The following is a 22,201-nucleotide window of genomic DNA, read 5'->3' on the forward strand; positions in this document are numbered from 1 at the left end:
ATACAACCATAATAGCACACCTCTATGATATGAATATTCGAGCTTAATTTCTATCATTCAGCTGCCAAACACAAATAGGCCAACTACTGATTTCTTTGTCCCATACCGGTAAGATTTTGCACTATATATGGTTCATACAACGTTAAGTGAGCTGAAGCATGTGGCCCAACAACTACTGGGCTTCAAACTCTAGGGCCTGTTTAATTTGTAGAATGTTTTTTCAAAACAGTCACGAAACTGAAACCTGCTTCTGTACTGTTGCGCGCTTCCGCACTTGCATCATGAATATATGCGTCGGAGATTTAAGAGTATAGATTGTATTTTCTGAGTGTTTTTTTTTTTTCTTTTTCTTTTTTATATTAATTTCTTGGGAAGTAGCTTTGATATTATATAAAAATTTGTGATGAAGATATATAATTCGTTGAAAACAACAGAAGAAAAAGAAAAATGGAGACGCAAATTAAAAGATTTTGGGGTGATTCGGCCTTAGAAGCTTACATTAATCACTACTATTTTGATCTTATATATATATATTGACTTGGGTGACCCTATTTATATGAAATGAAGTAAGTGGAGAGAATAAATGGTACATATTCTAATAAGAAAACATATATCCATCTAATATATATGGAAATCATATATATATATATACATGCTAACATTTTGTGAAGAATCCATTATTGTAAATGACACAATCAGAAATTCATATTTGAAAAATGATAACATGCAATGACCCCAATGCTAGCAAAATGACAAAATTATCTCTATAAAATTTTCAATAAGACAAAAATACCTTTAAAATTTTGAAAAAAATAAATAAATGTTAATATTTTTATTTTTATTTTAGTAAGGGTAATTTCATCATTTTTTAAAAAAAATTTGGAATACATTATCATTATTTTTGTAATTTAGAATGTAAATTATCGCAATTGATAGTCTAGGGAATAGATTATCTTTGAGGTAGTAATTTGAAGAGGTTAGATGGACTTTACCTTTATTTTTATATTATTAGAAGCTAAAGCAAGTCCGGGCTGCAGCCCAATTACCAATGTAGCTTAGAAGCCATACATTGTGATGCTCCCATCATATCAAATTTTGTCAATTCTCTTTCTCATATTTCATCGCTAGTTTCACATTATTTATTTATTTTTTCTGTTAGTAAAGTTTCACATTACTTTGAAGTGAAGTTGATGGATGGTAGTACATGGTATCACTGATTTCAGACACGTGGCCCATACAGAACCGCTAACATCGCCCTCAGTCCCCGAGAAAAAAAAGTTTATGACAGCGACGACAGCTAGCTGCTTAGTCCTCAGTCCCCACGTTATAATTAGCTTCAATGTTAATTAATAAATAATCTCTTATATATTAACTAATAGCATCACAACAAAACAAATTTTATACGACATTCTATGACACATGATTCTTAGTGTCGCTTACAAAATTCACAAAACCAATCCCAAAACGTCAATACAAATATGGAAAATGTTGGTCTACTTAATTACTCTTTCACTGTAAATTTCTTTCAAAAATATATATGTTTAACATATTCGAACGAGTTTGTCTAGATTTACCAATGCCATGAAAGTGTAAAAATTATTTAATTTTACTAAAACATGCACATCTAGGAAAAAAAATAAATTTAGTCTTTTTAATTTTATTTGGAGTTTATTAGTTAATTAGGTTATTTGCATTTCGATTAATATTTTATCAATATTTTAAGAGTTATTGTAATGGGCTTAACCTAAAGTCTGTTAAATTAGGGTTTTTGTTATTTAATAATTAATGAGCTTAACCCAAAAGTCAGTCAATTTAGGGTTATAGTTTATTTTACTATGTCTAATTAAATGTTGTTTGTAGTCCTATGGAGAACAGATTATGAAATTGAAAAAAGATGGTTTATTTCCTGAGAATTGTGACTGCTCTTTTATGTGGTGACTCCACATTCCTGATGAGATGCCAAATTTATCCAGTTGTGAGACGTCAATCATTTATCTTTATCCGTGCTGTGTAGGTGACTTATCTCTTATATAAAATTGAAAAAAGAAGAAGTCATTTTTCCTTAAATTCCAAAAAGAAAAAAGAAAATCGAAACCAAAGATACCCATTGCCAAAAACTAAAGAACAAACCTAAATTCCAAAGAACAGTAGTACCCTTCTGACATGATTATATACGTACAGTTTGTTGTATATATGTTGAAGAAAGAACTCAAAAGAAAAACGCCCAATTGGTCCTCTCTATCTCTCTTATTGACCAAAATTCAAATCATTGAGACCAAGATCAAGCCTTCCACGAACCAAAGGCCAAAATTTTGAAGCGAAATTTAATTTTGACAACATTGTTACTCAAAGATACAATCATAATAACAAATAATCGTTCAGTTAACTAGTTAATTAAATCACATTAATTGCTCCGATTGGTTTACACATATGGACAGTAGATAATTAATTAATACAGTAACGTGGCCTCTTCTGACTGGTTACAGCATGCGATTTATTTGGGAGGAGTAGCAAATATTCCGTGATCTTCCGTATAATTTGATATTATATGCATGGGGGAGAGGTTGGGGACCACGATACTGGCACCTGACTCATCTAAATACCTCTGTGTTTGACTCTTTGTAAAGAATTATATTTTAAGGTACTCAAACCAGCTAGCTAGCTAGGTTTCTACCAACCAGATCGAACACAAAGGTATAAGATCGTTTTCATATAAATTGCATGCTATTCGTCTGAATCTTTGGAGGACGAATCCGAAATCATCTTCTGGATCATTTGGCTTGTCTCTTCCTCCGACATTCGGTCTGCTTTGCTCTGAGATTGAGCATAGGCCTCAAAGAATTCCTTGTTTTCTTTCTCCAGTTCATTCCACACTGCATATATATATATATAGATATATCCATGCATGTATAAATTGGCTGCAACGTTTTCATTTTTACACTATATACATGCATTAATCTATCTGTGTGTGTGTGTGTGAGTGTGTGTGTTTTTGTGTATGTTATTAACGTTATCATTTTTGCAGTACAAACCGAGCTACGTGTAAACCATGCATTTGTTCAAGATCATGATTCAAGAGATCAATATGCCAAGCTGAATCCTATTTGGGATCTTGTCAAATTTTGAAACAAGCTTATGGTGATGACTATATATATATATATATATATATACGGGAAGGAAAGCAAGAAGAGAGAGAGTGAAAAGAAACAAACCTGTGGAGGTGATGACAGGTTTGATGTTTGCATGTTTTGAAAGGGCTTCCATGCACTCTTCTTTACTCATATGGAAGATCAGACATTTCTCTATCAGGTGCTGCACCTATATATATATATATACAAGTATTTCCGATCATCATCATCATCAACAATAACAAAAAACACAAAAGTTAAATGAACTATATACTCAATCATGAGTTACCATGTGTATGTATGAAGCAGAAGAGTCCCCCATGATCCTAGCTAGAATCTCTGATCTTCAGCAAGAGTACTATATGTAACCGAAAGAAATAATAGAGGAAACTGTTAATTGATAAGAATTGAGAAAGAGAGATCGAATAGGTGCAATATGTAGGAAGCAGCTAGCATATAGCATAATGGAGATGTAAAACTATATTATATTATATACTATCTCAAAGTAGAAGGGGGTGGTGGGGGGGGCCAGGAGTCCCACGTGGGAGACTGATGATAATTGGTTGGGAGGAGATTAGAGGAGATTTGTAACTGACCATTTTTTTGTCTTGTAGGATTGCCATTAGGGCTGCATCTTCCACGTGATAAGTGGGTCATCCCGATGAGAAATGACAAACCTACATCACCCAGATGGCGGCCTCCTACAGTACCCGAACTGACCCTCTCTCTCCCAAACCACATGCTACCAAAGACATGTGTTTTTCATCGACTTTTCGTTTGAAATTTGAAAAATGAAAGGGGTATTTTGATAATTCCATTCCTATATATATGATTTTTCTCAGTTTGCAAAAGCATACACATTTTGCCCATATATACCATGATGGCATGCAGCGCTTGGTAAATATAATTATATGCCATCTCGATCGGCTTCTCTAAGTTGCTCCAAAGAGCACCTGATCAATTAATGCATATGTTCAAACCAATTATTATATATATATATATATATATATATATAATAAACTCGCTCGCTGTCTTGTCTAGCTTTACGGAAGAGGCCATAGCTTTGTGTCCACTCTAGGATCTCAACTATACTACTTTTGATGGCTCTATCTTCTCTTGGATTTCATCATGTCAGCTAGCTAACTTTTGTTCTATTCAATTATTCTCTGCCTTATTAATGCCTTATGCAAGGTTCAAACTACTCTTGTTTACAAGAGTCAAAATTACCATGTATTCATTAATATGCCTTATTAAAAAAAAAAAAAAACACTCTTTTTTTTTTAATAACGCTTGAAAAATACATAATTTTTTAATAGAGAGTTGTACCTAAGGATAAGGATTAATGCTTGACTAACCGAATGTATTTGGTTATTCATGAACCTCCCTCCCCTTTCAACAACAATGCGGAAAACACCCCTAAAATTAGAAGATAGGCTCATTTTCTAGCTACACATAATTCTCTCGATCTCCAAATAGCTCTCCCATATATAATTACATGTTCTTATCTAAGAAAATACTAAATTAAGCATCAAAATGAGTCTCGCTAACCCTTGGTCGCTTGATGGTGTATATGAGGATAACCCCCTAGCAAATGAGCCTCCCGGCTCAAACTAAACCCAATATGGTCCATTATCAATTAAGTAATGCATACTAGTTCAACCTAATGACATGAATGCTCCAAGTTTAGAGAAAACGCTTTTGCATAAAATGATTAAAATCCTAACGCCGAGCCACAGAATCCTAATGTCCTAAGAATATAAGTGCAGCAGCGCTTGTGTCCTGTTCCTAGTTTGTGACAGTTCTGTCTTGTTTCTTGTAGTTGATATTAATAGAGAGCAGCATCAACATATTCCCTCTGAAAATAAAAATAAAAGAAAAAGGAACAAAGAACAATAGGCTCTAGTGGCACAATAGACACTATGCATCCAGAAAATGAATATTGTTGGCTCCCCCTTGCCCCGATATTTTCGTCTACTACATTCTATAAACGAATTAGTCCTGGACCCCTACTTTTCATCATTAATTTACAACAATATCGATATATATATATATATATATATATATATATATATAGGTTCCTGCATGCCTCGATCGTCTCGTGTATATATATATATATATATATATATATATATATATATATATTAAAAATGCCATGCATGAAGCATGAAAAGATAAACGCTCTGCAGTGAAAAAAAGCCGGTGTCCAGTAAATGAGATTTTCTTGTGTGGTCCGTCAACAACATAAAATTAATGTGGATTTGACATTTGACAGACACTACTATATATGCACATGAAACGAATGGTGCTGCAACACACACAGAGATAGCCATTATCGATCATTCTAGATTGAGATTGATGACGTGTCATATTAGCATTGGTTTACATTCACACAAAGCGTGAGCCATTTACCTACCATGCATCTTTTTTTCCTTTTTAATGTATTTTAGGAACGAAAGGATTTTCTTTTTTAATTTTTAATTTTTTTTATAAAAAATATTTTGACAGGGTATATATATAATCATGTGAAAAATATTATAAAGCGTTTAATATTTTTTGATATGAGAATTTTCGACCACATGCTTAGAATCAGTGCAAGCCGTACCATAATGCATATATATTGCGATATCCTATGATGAGACAAAGAAATATTAACTGTATGCGAATCACACACGCTCGATTTAAGATCATCTTTGACAGCTGTGTGATAGAATTTTTTTTTTTTTAATATGTCCACACAAAAGGGAAAGAGAGAATTCGAACTAGTGACTTTCGCTTTATGAAACACGATCCTCAATTGATTGACATACCCCTTAGAAACCTCTGTCGTATGATGGAAAGCTATTTATACTATATATTATGTCTCAATCCTTTATCAGACCAAATCATAAAAGTATTCAACAATTACTTAGCTTAGGAAGAAAAGTAGCGTCATATATGCAGATTATAAAGATGTTCCTGCATTTAATTATATCATATGACTTCAATTGGAATTTTTTGTTTTTTGTTTTTTACATGTCCGCCCAACGGCCAGGGAGGGAAAAAGAGGAAAGAGAATTCAAACTAATTTATATCTGCTTTATGAAGCATGGTTCCCGTCCGTAGTGACTTCAATTGGAATTAGTCACGTTGTTTCATCACTTTAAATAAATTAGTCAAATTATAATTTCTGAAGCTTAGTCTTAGTGAGAAATTAATGTACATGAGATGTCGACTAACTTTTTTAGACGTCACACAATATTGTGTGATACCTACACACGGTAGATTTCTCACATTGAGCAGGTAAATTATAAAAATAGTACATGGGTGATAACTGGTAAGTCTAACCTTACTTCTCTTATAAAGTTAATATGATCATATTGGGTGGATAAATTGTTCATGTTGAGTTGATGGATTATATAATTAAGCTAGTGTTGCATGGGTGATAAGGTGCACACTGATTCCTTATTAAATAAAAATAATTAAAATAAGTAATTTTAAAAATCAGGTACTTTTTTTTTTATTTCTCGTAGCATCTAGAATCCTAAAAACTCAGTGTATGATTTAAAGAAACAATTTTTTTTTTTTTTTTCGAAATTTTTTATCAGGGTTATTTTTGTCATTCTAACTTCTAAATACCAAATTAAAGACGATATTACAACCCCAATAATAGATTAGGAGAACATTGTAAAAATTAAGAGATTAAAGAAAACATTGCAAATTTGCTGCTAGTTAGAAAGCTAACTATAGTTTCTCCTGAATAAGCTACACATCCATCTCTAGTCCAAATTCTGTGTCCTTCTAACCAATCATTGCATTTTAGAGTAACAATTATTACTTCTTATGCATATGATTTTGATGAGGTAAACACAATATTTCCTCTCTCAAGGTTCTCTTAATCATCTCCTCCTTCATCATAATTTTTATTTCTTTAAACCATGTATTGCATGATAAAAACAAGGAGGTTGGGAAAACATAGATCCACTCTTTGCGGGGGAGGATTAGCCATATCCCTATTGATGCTGACTCAGCTGGGACATTTGCCTTAGCTCCACGCAACAAAACCTCAAATTCCAAATCTTTTAAGAATAATTCTAAAACTTATAATCATTTTTTAACTTGTTAACACGTGTCAGTATGTGTTTGGAGGATTTTAAAAAAAATTAGTAGCTGACGTGACTCTAATTACACGTGTTAACAAGTTGTAAGTTTAGCTTTACTCATTCTTTAGATCGATATACAAAATTATAATATCTTGACTCAAAAATTTTCCCTCTAAACCTCTTGCACTCAAAACCTCAGTCATTTGTGCCCTAGTGGGGTTAGGTCAGGCTATGACTTAGTTGGATTTGAGGGAACGCCTTCGGTTTTCGGTTCCCACCGTCTAGGCTTCTACTGTAGGTGATATTATATCACGCCTAAGTAAGATAGTTACAATTGGTCTCTCTGACCTACCATTTTTTATTAAAAAAAAAACCTCATAGTCATAACCATGTTTGTGATCCCTTCCAATTGTTGCCAAGCATTAGTGGTCAAATACTTACCACAACACAACATACAAATTACAATTATCAAAATTGTAGAATAATTCAATTGAGTAATACTGACGTGACAATTGGGTTAATTGAGACCAGCACGTTAATATTAAGAAAAAAAAAAAAAAAATTATAGCACTACTCATTATGGAGAATCTTAACCCAGTTGGTCCACACGTGTAGACAAAAGTGTCGACTTTCTTCAGCCGATGGTACAGAGTTTGGTTTTGACACGCAATGAATGTAGAGTAAATGGACCACCAAAAAGGAAATGAAAAACTTATGATCAAACAAGTGGGTGTATACGTGTATTTGTGATCAACCTAAATGTGAATGGCTAGGGGTCAGATATTCTATCCATTTGGGTCTACTTATGATCAACCAAGTGGTTTCTCTTTAGCTATATATGAATCCTGTGTGTTCTTCATTCTTCGAAAGTTCCAGACTCTTTTGTCATATGAACCACATTGAACAAACGGTTGGCATATAAGATAGGACATTTAAAAGGATAGGGAAAGGATGAAGAATACGCAGTTCATTGGAAGGTTCAAATTGAACAACATAAGGAAGAAAAGGAACAAAGATTTTTATGTCCTCTTATCATCGAGTATGCCCTTTTCAGATCACCTTTCTGTCACTCCTGTCCAATAAACAAGAAAAATCCAATATGTAGAACAGAATAGAATTGGACATTTAGCAGAAGGAATATATACCCATGGCCCCACAAATGTAATAATTTCTGGAAAAATAAGCCACCGTAAAAGTTACCAAGTTACTGTTAGTACTTCAATATATGCAAAGATAATTAGGACTTTTCGAAGTTTGGGAATAGAGATTGGGGATGGGTAATTGGGAGGCCCGCACAAGCGAGTTCTGCAAAGTAAGCAGCGTCAGCGCTTGGCCAGCCTATCACCCCTCCATAAATTCTTGCGCATGTTACTGTGGGCGCTGCGAGCGGCTCCCACCGCGCGCTTTGTTTTCCTTACTCATTAGTTTAAGGCAGTTTGCTCTATCCCACTGAAGTCCTATTTATATAGCTCCACTTAGGCGAGGTTTTCATAAATTTTCGATGTGGGACAATATGGAATTGGCGCCGTGCAAGGAATCAGAACAGAGCACGCCCACGTGCACGTGAAATTTAAACGCACCAAGGATTATGACTTCCTGAAGACCACTATTTTACTACGATGATGTGGTTGTCTCGTTTAATCTTTGACTTAGTTTTTGTTAAAAATAAATTCAAGTGTTTGTTGGAATTGCCACAAGATAAAACTGTAGTTTCTAGTGTTACTATGTGTGAAATGACAAAAAGTATCTCTCTTTGTTAATGTGTTTTAGAAAGAAAAACAAAAGATTTCAATTTGAAAAAAATGTGTTTTTAGTATTTTTAAAACTGTTTTGAATTGTTTATTAATAGTTTTGTTTTGAGGAAAAAAAAAAAAAAAACTAAGAATGTAACAAATGGAACCAACAGTTAATCATTTAACCAGTTATAAATTGTCATACCAGTTTACAAAGGAATTTATACTTTATAGTAAAAACTGTAATACCCATAACAGTGCAGCGTTAAAAGATAATGCAAATCACACTTATTTCAACTGTGACAAATATACAGAGTCGGATACAGATGGGGGAGGCCCATAAGTAGCTTAATTGCATACAAGAAACCTAGGTAGCTACATAACCTACCCTTTGAAGCTCATACAAATTGGTTTATATAAATTATATAACAATGGAGCCTAATTACAAGAAACAATCTAAAAATTTGACATATATCTAGCAGAAGCACTGCCATGCAAAAATAATGGCATTATTAAATTTGATGAATATTGAAGCAATGCTCAAGACTTCCGAGACAACAGTGGCTCCAATTGAGGGTCAATGTCCTTGGAAGTTTGAGATTTTTGGCTGCCTGACTCCAAGTCGGTGATAGTTAAATCTTCCCCTCTCTGTTTCAATAACCTCTGAAACAAACTGGGTTTTTTATCATCAGGTGAAGGATCTGGTGTTTTAGACGTTTGTTTCAAGCTCTGAACATGCTGAAGGCAAACTTGAACAGCGTCATGCACTCTCACAAAATACCACTCCTTACCAATCAAATCTACAACACCAGATCTTGATAGGGTAAGCAGAACGTCTCTGTTTGGATTGGAAATGGCAATCTGCAAAGAACCCAGACATATATATCCAATAACATTAAAGTTATGGTTTCGAGAGATTCAAAGCGTTCAAAAACAAAAACTTTAATCGACTTTGTTGAAAGGGGCGCTCAACCTGGATGTCCCGTAACTTGTACTCCTGATGCAAGTCTTTTAAAGCTTGCACGGCACTGGAGTCTATATATGTTACAGCTGCAACAAAGATGAATAAGGTTTCAAATGTAAAAGATTGGGCAATTATTGGAACCTAATGTGGATGAACTATATAAGTAAATTTGGCAGGTACAATTAATGAAAGAACAACGGAACTAAATAGAAACTGAATATTTATGGATGATACCAGCTGAACCATGGAAAGTACTACGGTGAAGGAATCATAAGGGAAACACGATATCGTGTAAAAAAGTTTAAGAGCTTCACCAAATCAGAATAAATATGTTTTGCATAAAACATTTGGAACTGCTTTTACTCTCTAACAATGGATCTTCCTTGCTTCGATAAAGAGTTGAAAAATGTAACCACTTCTTATTTGTTAGGATAATATGGAATATTTCTAAGGACTTGGCAGCAGATATGACTCCAAAGCAGCCGAGAAAGACTTACGTGCCATCTCTATAATGACGAAATAAATTCTTTCAACTTCCGGTCCACGACTAGTAGATCTATCAACATCAACTTCATATTCCCGTAGCCTGACAGACAACATATGGATGGCTAAATTTTTTTTTTTTTTTTTTTTTATTATTAGGAACTTGGCAAGTATAACTCAACTATGGATATTAGCAATATTAATTAACAAGAGTAAAATGAGAAAACCACTATTTTCAGATTTGATCAATACAAGTGTGAATCTCACCTGTCTTTCATGTAACTTGTGTTTGCAAAATATATGGGAGCATCAATCCGAACAATCACAATTCCATTATATGTATATGCTTCTGGATACTGTTGAATGTTTCTATATATAGTGGTGCCTGGAAGACGCCCCAAGACAGCTGGAGTATACCCCAAATTAACAATTAGAAGATATAGGTACTAGAATACCCTGAAGTATTCAAAATTGAAGCTAAATACGATTGCAAAGAGAAACTATGCCACTATTGAGCTCCAAGCTTTTATTTCTATCCCAAACCCACCAAGGAAAGCAAACCTTCTAATACCAGAGCCAACTAAGGAATATGTATTTTAACCAGCAAACAAGGAAGTGGTTCCAAAATCTGATTTATCAAAAGCTTATTGAACATGCGGTCATGTAAACTTAAGATCCCACCAAAAAGAAATGAGAAACTGGATTACTGCAGCTGATACCAAAGAGGTATAACTCATGGTCAACTACAAAAAGATAATGAAAGATGACAACAATGATCACAATGACCATGATGAATACACGCTGGACCACATATTAAAAACGCTCGAAGTTTAAACACAAAGCAAGCATATGCATAATATGATGTGATACAGGGAGCACCATGGCACATTTAAAATATGCATAGACCTTGTAATAAAATGCAGCCACTTACCAACATGTGGATTTGCTGATTCATAGATAACAAAAGCAAGGGAAACACCAACCTACAATTTGAAAATCACATTATAATTGAAAAGATGAGCTTCTTCCAGGTTATCATTAGCAGTCATGCAACCTACACATGTTTATTTAAAGTTATATCTATTATGTCTCTAGGCCACACCTTATGCTATATTGCAGGATTATCATATGAAATATTTATTTTAGACAAAAGTCGGTATAGTCACTGTCTTTATTTAACTTTAAATGCTCACAGTTGTGAATGCTTCTGGGTATGAAGAGTTTGAACATTTTTTTTTTTTTAATAAAATAAAGTTCAAAAAAGAATTTCAAAAAATATGTAATGAGATTTAGACTACTATCAGAAGCAATATACTAAAAAGCTTCTTTTGATGCATCTTGGGAGTTTAAAGAAAAACTCCCAAAAGGTGTGGCACAAAGCTTTCAAATATAATGGCACTGCTTAATATCTGAATCCAACTACAAACTAATATAGTAAACTACTTCAGGTTCTCACCCCAACAAGGACGCCGATCTCAATACCAAGGAACAATGTTGTAATGCAAGTAATTGTCCAAAGAAGAAAATCTTTCTTATCTACTCGCCATAAAAATATTGCCTCATTGTAATCCACCTGGAATGATACATCCAAAAGAAAAAGGTAAAAAGTTGTGATCTGAACATGATTGTTACCAGCCCTAGTCTAATGAATGTCAACTTATGTACCTTGCAAATTTAATTGTCTAGCTATAACAGAAAGTTGATGATGTAAACATCCTTGGCATGGACTTATATAATACTCACCAGACCCATTACAGCAGAGACAACGATGGCAGCAAGAGCACACTGAGATGGAAGAGACCACAAATCCCACAGTTAGCATTCCAATAATTGCACTCCTTAAAAGTTTGGAATGCAAAAGTGGATAAAACAAGAGAACTAAAAAAGCAACAAACAGTTGTAAAGGTGCCATATCATGTTTTATAAAATGTCCAACTTCCTAGGCCGTGGGTTCCATAAAAAAGCACCTATAATCTAAAATATGCTGTTCAAACCAGGAATTGATAAGAAGAAAAGACACCGCAGCCTCACTGAGAAAAGAAATGTATTAAAGTGGAAACATACCTGTGGAATGTATTCAAACAATGGAGTCAAGAATAAAAGAGCAAAGCACATTATGATCCCGGAAACTATTCCAGATAAGCCAGTTTTTGCTCCACTTTCATGATTCACAGCAGACCTAGAAAAGGAACCTGCGTGGAACATTGAAAAGAGATGAATCAAGTTTTTATAAGTAGGTATATAAAGTAAAAACTTTTGTGATAAACAAAATTATAAAGAATGAATGGATCATTTCTGTCCAACACTCATAGTTAATTACGAATTATAGACTCATGTTTGCAGCTCTTAAAACCTCACATAAGTATCACCTGTGGTAGGATATGCTGAAAAGAATGAACCCATAATGTTGGATACTCCAAGACCGAACAACTGTTTAAAACATATAGAAGATTCATCAGATATTTATTTGCTCAAAATAACTACATAAGTCCTATTGCTAAAATTGCTAATTACCACCACAAAAGACCAAATCACAACCTAGTTCCCTTTTTTTTCTCCTCGGTGCAGAATATAGCATTCTCTTTTAAAATAAATGATCATGTTTAATATGTAAACTCTCATAACCAGTGAAAATACAAAAGTTCATATCTTTCTCATCTTTTATTAGATGCATGGTGCATTCCTAGGTATAAAAAATGAGTTACAAATGGTAAAAATATAGCAAATTGACACCTGAAGCACCATATATGATGTTTATGATACCAGTTTATGTAAAGCCACATTAGTTCACTCAACTGACACCTCCCATTTCAATTTACTGGGGGAAAAAGGATTAAAAACAAAAGTAAAATGTGTGACTCTTATCTGTAGTAAAAGATGCAGAAAATAACAAAAAACTTATTCCTTTATGAGAAAGAGAAGTTCATCAGCACAATTAAGAGACCAGGTATTCAGTCCATCAAAACCACTCATGATGAACTTAAAAATTGCTGAAACTTAAGTCCCTCATCCAACGAAGTCATTCCTTTTACACTCCAACCAAATGATGAAATTAACTACATGAATGATGAAGCTAAGGGCTATGGCAAGGAACACACATCAACAATGGAAACTAATAACAAAAACCTAAGAAACAAACATACCACAAAATTTCAGATTTAACTATAAGGTGCTTAAGTTTTCCTTCTAATTTTTTGTATGATGCAGCCTAGAACTTATCACCACATTATATACATAAAATACCAGTCAATATGAACTCAATGAAAACATTTTGAAAGATACTAGAAACCAAATGAATATAAATACAGATCTTGAGAATCCCAATTCCCACACAGCTATAGCAGGAAGTCTTACAGGTTCAGTAGCAAAATGGAACATGTTGTTGACATTATTCTTGTAATATGAGCATCTCTTTAGATTTTAGCAGCCAAAACTTCATTTTCATAAACCAATGAAATTATTCAAACACATGAAACATGGCAAGGAACATGCTTAAAAACAGGAATTGATCATGATGATTAAATGAAAGGCAAGCTTCCAAAACTTGAGATTTGACTCCTAGTTGTTCCAAATAGGGGTGAAAATTTAGAATCGCTAACCGCTTTTCTAACCGCTATAACTGCTAACCGCTTTTGAAAGCGGTTATTAAAAACTGCTAACCGCTAACCGCTTTTTATATATATATATATATATATGACAATAAGTCCTTGCAGTATAGTGGTAATTATTTGTATGTTGTATTTAATTCTTTGCTTAAAATATTGGTAAATGTTGCATTTTATTAACATTAATTACTTTTGGGCTCCTTCAATATGGGCTCTTTTTGTAACAATTCGGCCCAATTTGTAGTATCTAACAATTTTTTATGCTAAAATGGCACTGAAAAGGAAAAAAAACATTTAAAGTGAACCCAAATATATCCTAATTCTCAAAACCGGCCCAAAAAAAGCCAAACAAAAAAGCCCAAAAAAAGTGGTTAGTAGGATGAGGTTAACCGCCTAGCAGTTAGCGGAGGCGGTTAGTAAAATTTACTACCCGCATTTTCACCCCTAGTTCCAAGTAATGCAGTCAAAAAGTTTAATCTCATGATGTCCATCCAAATATCAGCTGATTTGAGATCAATAAACAGAGTCTGAAATACGAACAAAAATGACCGATTTTGAACATCTCAATCCCCATCTAAGCACTTATGAAAGGGAAAATAAGAATATTGATCTACCTACAAAGTGCTGCAAGAAGATGAAACCCCCATGGGAAAATAAGATTTTGTCTGCTATAAATGGCGGTGGCCAGGGTAGGGGGGTTTGCTTATGTATGGGTTTAACATTGTACAGACCTTCATGCTTAAGCCAATCAACTATTTTGTAAAGAAAATCATGCACACCATTTACCAATATCCAAGTTGTGTGTGTGTATATATATATATTAGCTCTGTGTGTGTGTTTAAATGACATGCACTGTTATGTATTTCAAAAGCATACCTCTTGATTTGAATCCAACTCATACCCATTCTTCGCTGCTAATGCTTTTGCAATTCCCACAGATTCCTAGAGTTCAGGATGTAACATGATTTGACTGGTAACTATAGTTAATGTCAAACTAAGAAAAATAATCTAGACAACTTCTCTTACCAATATAGCTACACCAGTGATGAGAATTGCAGTTGGAATCAACGACGTTATGTACCCAAAACCTTTAGGTATAGAAAATTTTGGGAGGCCCTGAGGTATATCTCCTACCTAAAACAACACCAAGAATCCTTTATCAGTCTTGTTAACATATTAGTGGCCCAAGAACATTAAGACAACTAAAAGGAAACATAAAAAAATAAAAAGGAAGAACAATTGACCAACATTTTTATGTGAAGCTTTTTGTCTTTGACACTAATAGCAATTCAATCTTAAGACAGGGTTCCACATTAGACCATGATTACATAATGCAGGGAACTCCATAACATCACATCATTAGTTCGGATTCCAATCCCTCCATCAACACCATCCTTTTGCCATCTTAACCTCTGTATACAGACAGCACATTGAACTAGGTGCTTCTCAAACTTACATAGTTAACCAAAACAATATTTCAGTTAATTTTTTCTTTATAGGGGATTCCAAGGTCTGATATCTCCATCTCTTGCACACATGTATATCCACGCAAATTTCTCAAGAAGTATCTTTATGTAGCTAGTTATATTCATGTTCAAGCTCCAATGTAATCAAATATATTTAATTATTACTTTTGACATCTTACTTATCGGATCAATTCATTCTAATTTTTCTTTTTCTTCTGACTCTTTAACTCCATGTATGATGATAAAATTCACAAAAACATCACATTAGATGCAACTACAAGTTTCTTAAATCTAAGACACAATCATTCACCAAATCTGCATAGAACTGGTTTACTAATAGATGTGTTTTAATCACCACAAAGTTATTTGACAATCCCAAGCATTTGCTGAAACTATTCAAGAATCAATCTTTATAACCGATCAAATAGTCATAATTTCCTTTTGTCAATCCCAAAAATTTAATCAATGAAAAGACTTTCTTAACAATTGGTCGTCGACAACAATCTGTATTTGGTTTCTCTGACCTAAATCATCTTTTCTTTTTCCATTTCGTGATGATCAATATTTACAATTAAATTGTTGTAGCGCATTAGAAATTACGCTTAAAATTGAGGACTTAAATACAACTTCTTCAATATGTTGAACTAGTGAAGTCCATTAAGGATATTTTTTGTTAGGAATAAAGGCATTTGAAGTGCTAATAATCTTAGTCAAATTACAATTTGATCCAAATTATGTAGATGACAACTGCAGGGATGCTACCAGATTAGTTTTTTTTTTTCTTAAAAAAATTATTTTAGATTCATGATTGCTAATTTCGGGTGGATATCGTATGAGCAAGCATGCCCAAGTCTTAAATTCATTACTCCAGAAGCATAAAACTAGAAACAGCATTTCCATGACCATATTACTAGATCCAATACCAAATAATTTAGAGTGTCTAATATATGCCATTCTCACCAAAGATATGGAAGATGAATCAATTATTTTTGCAACAGTTGTACCCAAAACAACTCCTGTGAGGGGACCTGCAGCTCTCAGGAATCGCAAGTACTTCCTTGTTTTTCCCTATATGTGAAATATCAAAATCATAACTAGATTCCAGGTGAAGACAGATATCCCTTCAAAACAAATACAATGTACTCATACCAGGTGCTTCATGACCAGAAGTATTGCAAGAATGATGGATCCCATTACAAAAGGGGGCCATAAAAACTACAAAAGGAAAAACTTCCTGTGGTTAAAAAAGGGAATTTATAAGCGAATATAAAAAGGCAACACAGATGATGTTAAACTGAATACCTTGGTATGAAAATATTCAGCTATGCATATTAAAGGGCTTATTGAACACAAAAAAACCATGACCAGCTAGGTATAGTGCAGAGTGAAGTTGGAAAATTACTGGTGCCAAAAAACCATAATGTGAATTGCACCCATTTTCCCAATCCTTTATTTTTTACTTCGGCTTCCTATTTTGTAATTCCATGTTTCAGACCAACTTCTATGACTTCTAATGCTGAAAACTAGGTTTGATGGGATTAGTGATATATCCAAGCTTTAATCCTAAACGCCTTCACATTTCATCATAGGAAAACATTGTTTACAACCTCAAAACATCGGACAGGAACCTATTAGTTAACTAGCCACTGACTGCAATGGGTCCTCCTCTGCAATCAAACATAGTCTATAACCTAGTACATTCTTCTCAGTAGTCGCATATAAATGCAGAAAAGGTACTTTTAAAAAAAAAAAAAAAAAAAAAAAAAATCATTCGGAATCATTGGCCATAGAATATGACAAACAAAACCTACATAAATTTGACTACGTTCAACTGATTCAGAAATCCAGGAGAAGCTTCAATATATCTAAAATTTATAGTATGAGCAAAACTATGTTAAATGTACAACTGCCGGATTTTAAGAGTTTTTTGATTCCCCTAAATAAATTACCAAAGAGTGACCCAATCTCAAGACACAAGTGCAGATATAGACTGTCCTGTGCCACTTTAGGGGTAAGAACATGTGAAAGAGATACTTTCCAAAAGGATTTCACTTGATGAACATGGATAGACACATATTACAAATAGAAAGAAAATAATCAACAAGATTGCACTCAATAGAACACACAGAACCTAAACTTTTTCTTTGAAGTCAGATATCAACTTTATTGCAAACAGAACTCATAAAATAAGGATATCAGGTTTAGTAGCGAATCAAAGAAATGGGAAAAATCAAACACATTTCCATAGAAACGGCAAATATATGAATAAAATAATATGTGAAGGATATACCACTTGGGCATGCAAAGCATACCCCATCTGCTCCAGCTATGATGCTCTTAATCAATGGCACGATCTTGCTACTCCGTACAATATCATATCCCAAAAAGTATTTTGCTTGAGATAGTGCAATCACGATGGCTGAAGCAGTTGTAAAGCCAGAAATTACAGAGTGGCTGATGAAACGAATAAGCCACCCGAGCCTTTAAAGTTCAAAGAATAGATTGCATAAATTATAAAAGGCATAAAGAAAATCAGAGAACATACTTATCAAAATGATTCGAAAATCAGGGATTAACTTAAAAATAAAAAATATTCATTTTCAGGAAACACTAAAAGTCAATGGACAAGGTTAGGATCCATGTAATTCTCAAAATTTGCCCACTCTTCAAAATGAAGACAGGCTAGATGCTAAGTGGTTGGTTCACATGTAATAATACCAAACAGTTTTTAGAAAATTCAATCTACCTAACATGAATGCTCTGTACCTCCAAAAGTTCCTCTTTGTGAGATAGAAGACTGTCATTATACGACTTAAGAATAACTTTTCAAAGATATCATAGCCACACAAGAAAAGGATCAATATTGGTGCATAAGATATATTGTTCTATCCCCACAACACTCTGCATGATTCAACCTGCTGAGGTTTTTAAGGTATACCAACAATATAGTCTATAAAAACAGAAAGCAATTTGCATGCTTTAACAATTTCAGAAAAGAGAAAGATAAGCAGAAGAACCTCAAGAGCCCCATTATGCATTCCAATATCCCGACCATAAGCGCCAATAATATTGCAAGTTCTGTGTATATCGCATCAGATGAATCAGCAATTTCACCTAAGACATTGGAGACCAGGAGAGAAACCAATGCTACTGGACCAACTGCAAGCTGTCGGGAGGACCCAAACAATGCGTACACAAATAAAGGCACAAAACCAGAGTCTGCCTTGCAAAATCAGAAGTTACAATTCCAAAATTAAATAAGCAGGTATGATAAATAAATGAGGAAAAGAATCAGCATTTATGTAAGTAGAAAAGGTATAATACAGCTTAATAGAATAGATACAAGTAAAATTTAAATTTTAAAAAATAAAAGACGATAAAGTAGCAATTTAGATACATTTTTGAAACATAGAACTGTGATACATTTTTGTACATAGCACACAGTTCTATCATTGAACCACTACTTCAGCATGTGCTCAACCAAAAAGAATTGTTGGATGAAGATTGAAGACAAGCAAAATTTAGAATTCTGGGAACTCGATAGTCAACATTTCATAGGGAGTTCTCACTGTCTCCTAGAACTTGCAAATGTTAATTTAAGAATTTTTATCCCTATATCAGGTAGAAAGTATAGCAGAGCCAAATCAGATAGAAAATACTGAAATTTAGAGCTCCACATTTTTACCAGAAAGAAAGTTACAGAATTTTCAATAATAATATACTCAACTCAACTCAACTAAGCCTAAATCGTAATTGAAAAAGGCTAGCTACATCCAATCAGATCGGCGACATGGATCTTTTTCACCATTCACTCCATAAAATATCATGCTCTCTCTCTCTCTCTCGCATTAGTAAAATCATAATCTTTATTACAACTAGTACCCATGCTTTTAATCCTTTTCACCTCTACAACTGGAATTTTCCAGCGCAATACAATAATAATTATCAAAATGGATCAAAGCAATATCTCTACAAATGAAATCCATAAACTTTAATAAGATAATAATCTGGCATTGAACTTACAAAGTCCATATATTGGTTCAAGCCCAGCTAACTTTGCATAAGACATCGCCTGGTCATTCACAAGAAATAGTCAAAATACTGAACTTGCGTCCAATCCATGTAATTAAAATACCCAACTCAAACAAATCCCATACCAATAAGGTATCTCTAATATGTCACGATCAGGAAATTTACGACACAGTAGCACCAAAGGAAACCGCATAAAAAATATTTGAAGTTAAAATCAACTAGCGTAGATGCTTCATGTGTTCTACACCATAATTGGCTTAGAACTTACAATCATTGGAATTTTCAATATGTGTCTGTAATATAAAATAAACAGTAAATCGAAACATAATTTTCAAAGAAATAACGTATCAAATCAACAATAGTGAAGCAAATGGCCCAAACCTATCATATCAAAACAAAGAAAAATGGGACTATCCACAAATACGAACTTTTGGTAATTTCAACTTTAATTATGGCAACTGAGCTATGGGTCTATGACCTTGCAAAAACACCGACTAGATTGTAGAAATTTGTCCAATCATCAAAAAGTGCTGAACTCTATTCTACCACGCGTTCAGTAACCATAAACACGTGAATTAGGAAAGCGTTCAAAATCCGCAAAAGAAAAGCAAACAATTCGAAAGAGAATTGACATTTTCAAATACTCCGTTTGGTACCTGAGAAATCGCAGTAAAAGAAAAAAAAAATGGAGAATTTAGTATGTAATGTCGAGAAATTTTAATATTCACAAGCAAATGAAGAAAAATATTTAAAAAAAAAAAAAAAAATTCCACTCGACTAATTGATCGTAAAACAACAGTCCAGCTTAGTTGAGCTGAGTTCTGTAGCTTTCGGAAACAGAAAGAACATAAATTCAATTTTTCTCTTTCTTTTCGTCGCTTTTCCCAACAACCAAACAAAGGGGAGAAAGAAGTAAAACTAATATCAATTTCTTTCGAAAACCAGTGGCCGTAAGAAGAAAAAAGAATGAAATGGAGAAGAGTAGGATTACCTGCGGGACGAGCATAATACCGACGGTGGTGCCAGCCATGAGATCGACCTGTAAGTACTCCCTCCATTTGTAGGTACTAATCCAACGGTAGCAGGGAAGGAAGAGCCCGATCCACTCGGCCCAGGTCAAGCGCTGGAACTTTAACGTCCATCTGGAGAAGAGCGCGCTGGGATAAGAGCCGGAAAAGGAGGTGGAAGTCGACGTCGTATCGGGATGCTGCAAGGGGATGATCTTGACGGGCCGGGTCGAGCTCGACATGGAATTGTCCGACTCTGAGAGATTCGGAGCGCTAGGTGATGCGTACGATATTTCCATCCGCCCGACGGTTCACTTCGGGTCATATAATAATCATCGCCTCCATGGTTCGGGGCGCAGCGTCGTTTTTGCCTTTTTGGGAGCGCGAGGATGGTCAACCTTTATGATCAAAACGACAAAACTCGTTTCGCCACGTTGGAATATTCCATTTCGTTTACAAATATAAATTATCACGCCGGAAAGATTTGACTTATATGCTGTAACAGCATGTATGCTGTAGTTGAATCAACGGTCAAGATTGAATTTCTCAAAATCTCTTTTCATTTTCTCTCTCCTATTAAATGCTTTTAAAAGTAAGTCAACTTTAAAATTCAATCTTAACCGTTGATTCAACTACAGCATGCATGCTGTTATTTTAATAACAGCATATAAGTCAGATCCCGGGAATTACCAAAAATCGTGGTAATTAGTAGGCTTGGTAATAAAATTTGTTCAAGTTTCCCAATGTTAAAAACGCATTTTACCATTCAGGGAAAGTTGATTAGAACGTAGGTGGACGTAGTTTTGGTCAGGTTCACGAAGATAATGTGATCTGACAATTTTCCTGCGTGTACGTCATTTGTGTTTGACTCGCTATCTTGCTATTATTGACAGCAAACCACGTGCAAATCGATTACTGGCCGATCATACTTGAAGGACCGGATTACTATAATTGGACCTCTCTCTCTTACCAGAGTCGGAATTCCGAGTTTTTTTTTAAAAAAATAGAAAATTAGAAATGTTATTTATCCATATTTTTCATTTATTTCTTGTCTTTTTTTTATTCATATTTTTTGTTTAAATTTAAAAATAATAGATAAATCAAAGATGGGCGAATAATATCTTTACTTACAAATTCATCATGCTGTCATATGCGAGAGGAGTTCTCGTGTCCGAGGGAGAGAGTTCTACCAAAGCAGTTAACTCGAAATGACCTGAAAGCTACTCTTACATTCTCCTTTTACTACTTGGACATCTACAAAATAAAAAGAAATTAGACAAAAGGGCTTGACGGAATGTGCCAGTAGATGATAGCTATGATACTTAAGTTAGTGATTTGTTTTTAGATGATAATAACAAGTCCAATTCACAAAGATTCGACCCTTTTATTTGGATAGAAATCTCCTTATATAGGAGGGTGTGACAATTGGCATCGATCAGATCCATTGTCTATAAAATTAAATTAAACTTTTAAAAGCTTTCTTGATTTCAATCAATCTTGGACGATTGAATTTAGTGGGTCATAATCATATCATAATCAATCAGTAATAAAAGGTGGATTTTACTTTACATTTGCTTTTAACTAGCATCATTCAATAATTAATTGTCATTTTTGGATGGTTATGATTGTTTGTGTCATAGTGTAATTAAGTACTTAAGAGGCCTCCTAATTAACTTCACTTTATATAACTCAATAACATTCGAC

General features: G+C 34.0%; 2 protein-coding genes and 1 non-coding gene across 5 annotated transcripts; all 3 read right to left on the reverse strand.

The window, feature by feature from the left end:
* Nucleotides 1-2,377: 2,377 nt before the first annotated feature.
* On the reverse strand, nucleotides 2,378-3,585 carry LOC132187801 (uncharacterized). 2 transcript variants are annotated; one of them, XM_059602239.1, is made up of 3 exons: nucleotides 3,418-3,585; nucleotides 3,213-3,318; nucleotides 2,378-2,873 (listed from the first exon to the last, which is right to left on the reverse strand). In XM_059602239.1, the coding sequence occupies exons 1-3, from the start codon at nucleotides 3,448-3,450 to the stop codon at nucleotides 2,725-2,727; spliced, it is 288 nt and encodes a 95-aa protein (XP_059458222.1). In that variant the 5' UTR covers nucleotides 3,451-3,585; the 3' UTR covers nucleotides 2,378-2,724. The 2 variants fall into 2 exon arrangements, with proteins under 2 accessions (XP_059458222.1, XP_088373932.1); XM_088517806.1 differs by having other exon boundaries at nucleotides 2,378-2,918.
* A 4,905-nt stretch (nucleotides 3,586-8,490) lies between these two features.
* On the reverse strand, nucleotides 8,491-8,642 carry LOC132188920 (U12 minor spliceosomal RNA). The gene has a single exon (XR_009440978.1). It is a non-coding gene; the product is annotated as a U12 minor spliceosomal RNA (small nuclear RNA).
* A 550-nt stretch (nucleotides 8,643-9,192) lies between these two features.
* On the reverse strand, nucleotides 9,193-20,875 carry LOC132186890 (putative sulfate transporter 4.2). 2 transcript variants are annotated; one of them, XM_059601003.2, is made up of 17 exons: nucleotides 20,482-20,870; nucleotides 19,482-19,530; nucleotides 18,476-18,677; nucleotides 17,771-17,939; nucleotides 16,608-16,673; nucleotides 16,419-16,526; nucleotides 15,019-15,126; nucleotides 14,869-14,934; nucleotides 12,757-12,817; nucleotides 12,452-12,579; nucleotides 12,131-12,172; nucleotides 11,844-11,960; nucleotides 11,319-11,370; nucleotides 10,655-10,793; nucleotides 10,402-10,490; nucleotides 9,914-9,990; nucleotides 9,193-9,801 (listed from the first exon to the last, which is right to left on the reverse strand). In XM_059601003.2, exons 1-17 carry the CDS (start codon nucleotides 20,794-20,796, stop codon nucleotides 9,481-9,483), a joined length of 2,109 nt encoding a protein of 702 aa, XP_059456986.1. In that variant the 5' UTR covers nucleotides 20,797-20,870; the 3' UTR covers nucleotides 9,193-9,480. The 2 variants fall into 2 exon arrangements, with proteins under 2 accessions (XP_059456986.1, XP_088373610.1); XM_088517484.1 differs by lacking the exon at nucleotides 10,402-10,490 and having other exon boundaries at nucleotides 9,630-9,801; nucleotides 20,482-20,875.
* Between the last annotated feature and the right edge of the window lie 1,326 nt (nucleotides 20,876-22,201).

This window comes from Corylus avellana, chromosome 6 (genome assembly GCF_965113065.1).
Source record: "Corylus avellana chromosome 6, dhCorAvel1.hap1.2, whole genome shotgun sequence".
Taxonomy (NCBI): domain Eukaryota; kingdom Viridiplantae; phylum Streptophyta; class Magnoliopsida; order Fagales; family Betulaceae; genus Corylus; species Corylus avellana.

What these genes read in the sequence shown, in the direction of transcription:
- LOC132187801 (XM_088517806.1), bottom strand. Translation starts at nt 3,450, where the DNA reads ATGGGGGACTCTTCTGCTTCATACATACACATG. An exon ending in CTGCTTCATACATACACATG is followed by an intron (nt 3,319 to 3,417) that starts GTAACTCATGAT and finishes ATATATATATAG; the next exon opens with GTGCAGCACCTGATAGAGAA. An exon ending in ACCTGTCATCACCTCCACAG is followed by an intron (nt 2,919 to 3,212) that starts GTTTGTTTCTTT and finishes AAAACGTTGCAG; the next exon opens with CCAATTTATACATGCATGGA.
- LOC132186890 (XM_059601003.2), bottom strand. Translation starts at nt 20,796, where the DNA reads ATGGAAATATCGTACGCATCACCTAGCGCTCCGAATCTCTCAGAGTCG. An exon ending in TTCAGCATATCCTACCACAG is followed by an intron (nt 12,580 to 12,756) that starts GTGATACTTATG and finishes TGTTCCACGCAG; the next exon opens with GTTCCTTTTCTAGGTCTGCT. An exon ending in ACAAGTTACGGGACATCCAG is followed by an intron (nt 9,802 to 9,913) that starts GTTGAGCGCCCC and finishes GGTTCTTTGCAG; the next exon opens with ATTGCCATTTCCAATCCAAA.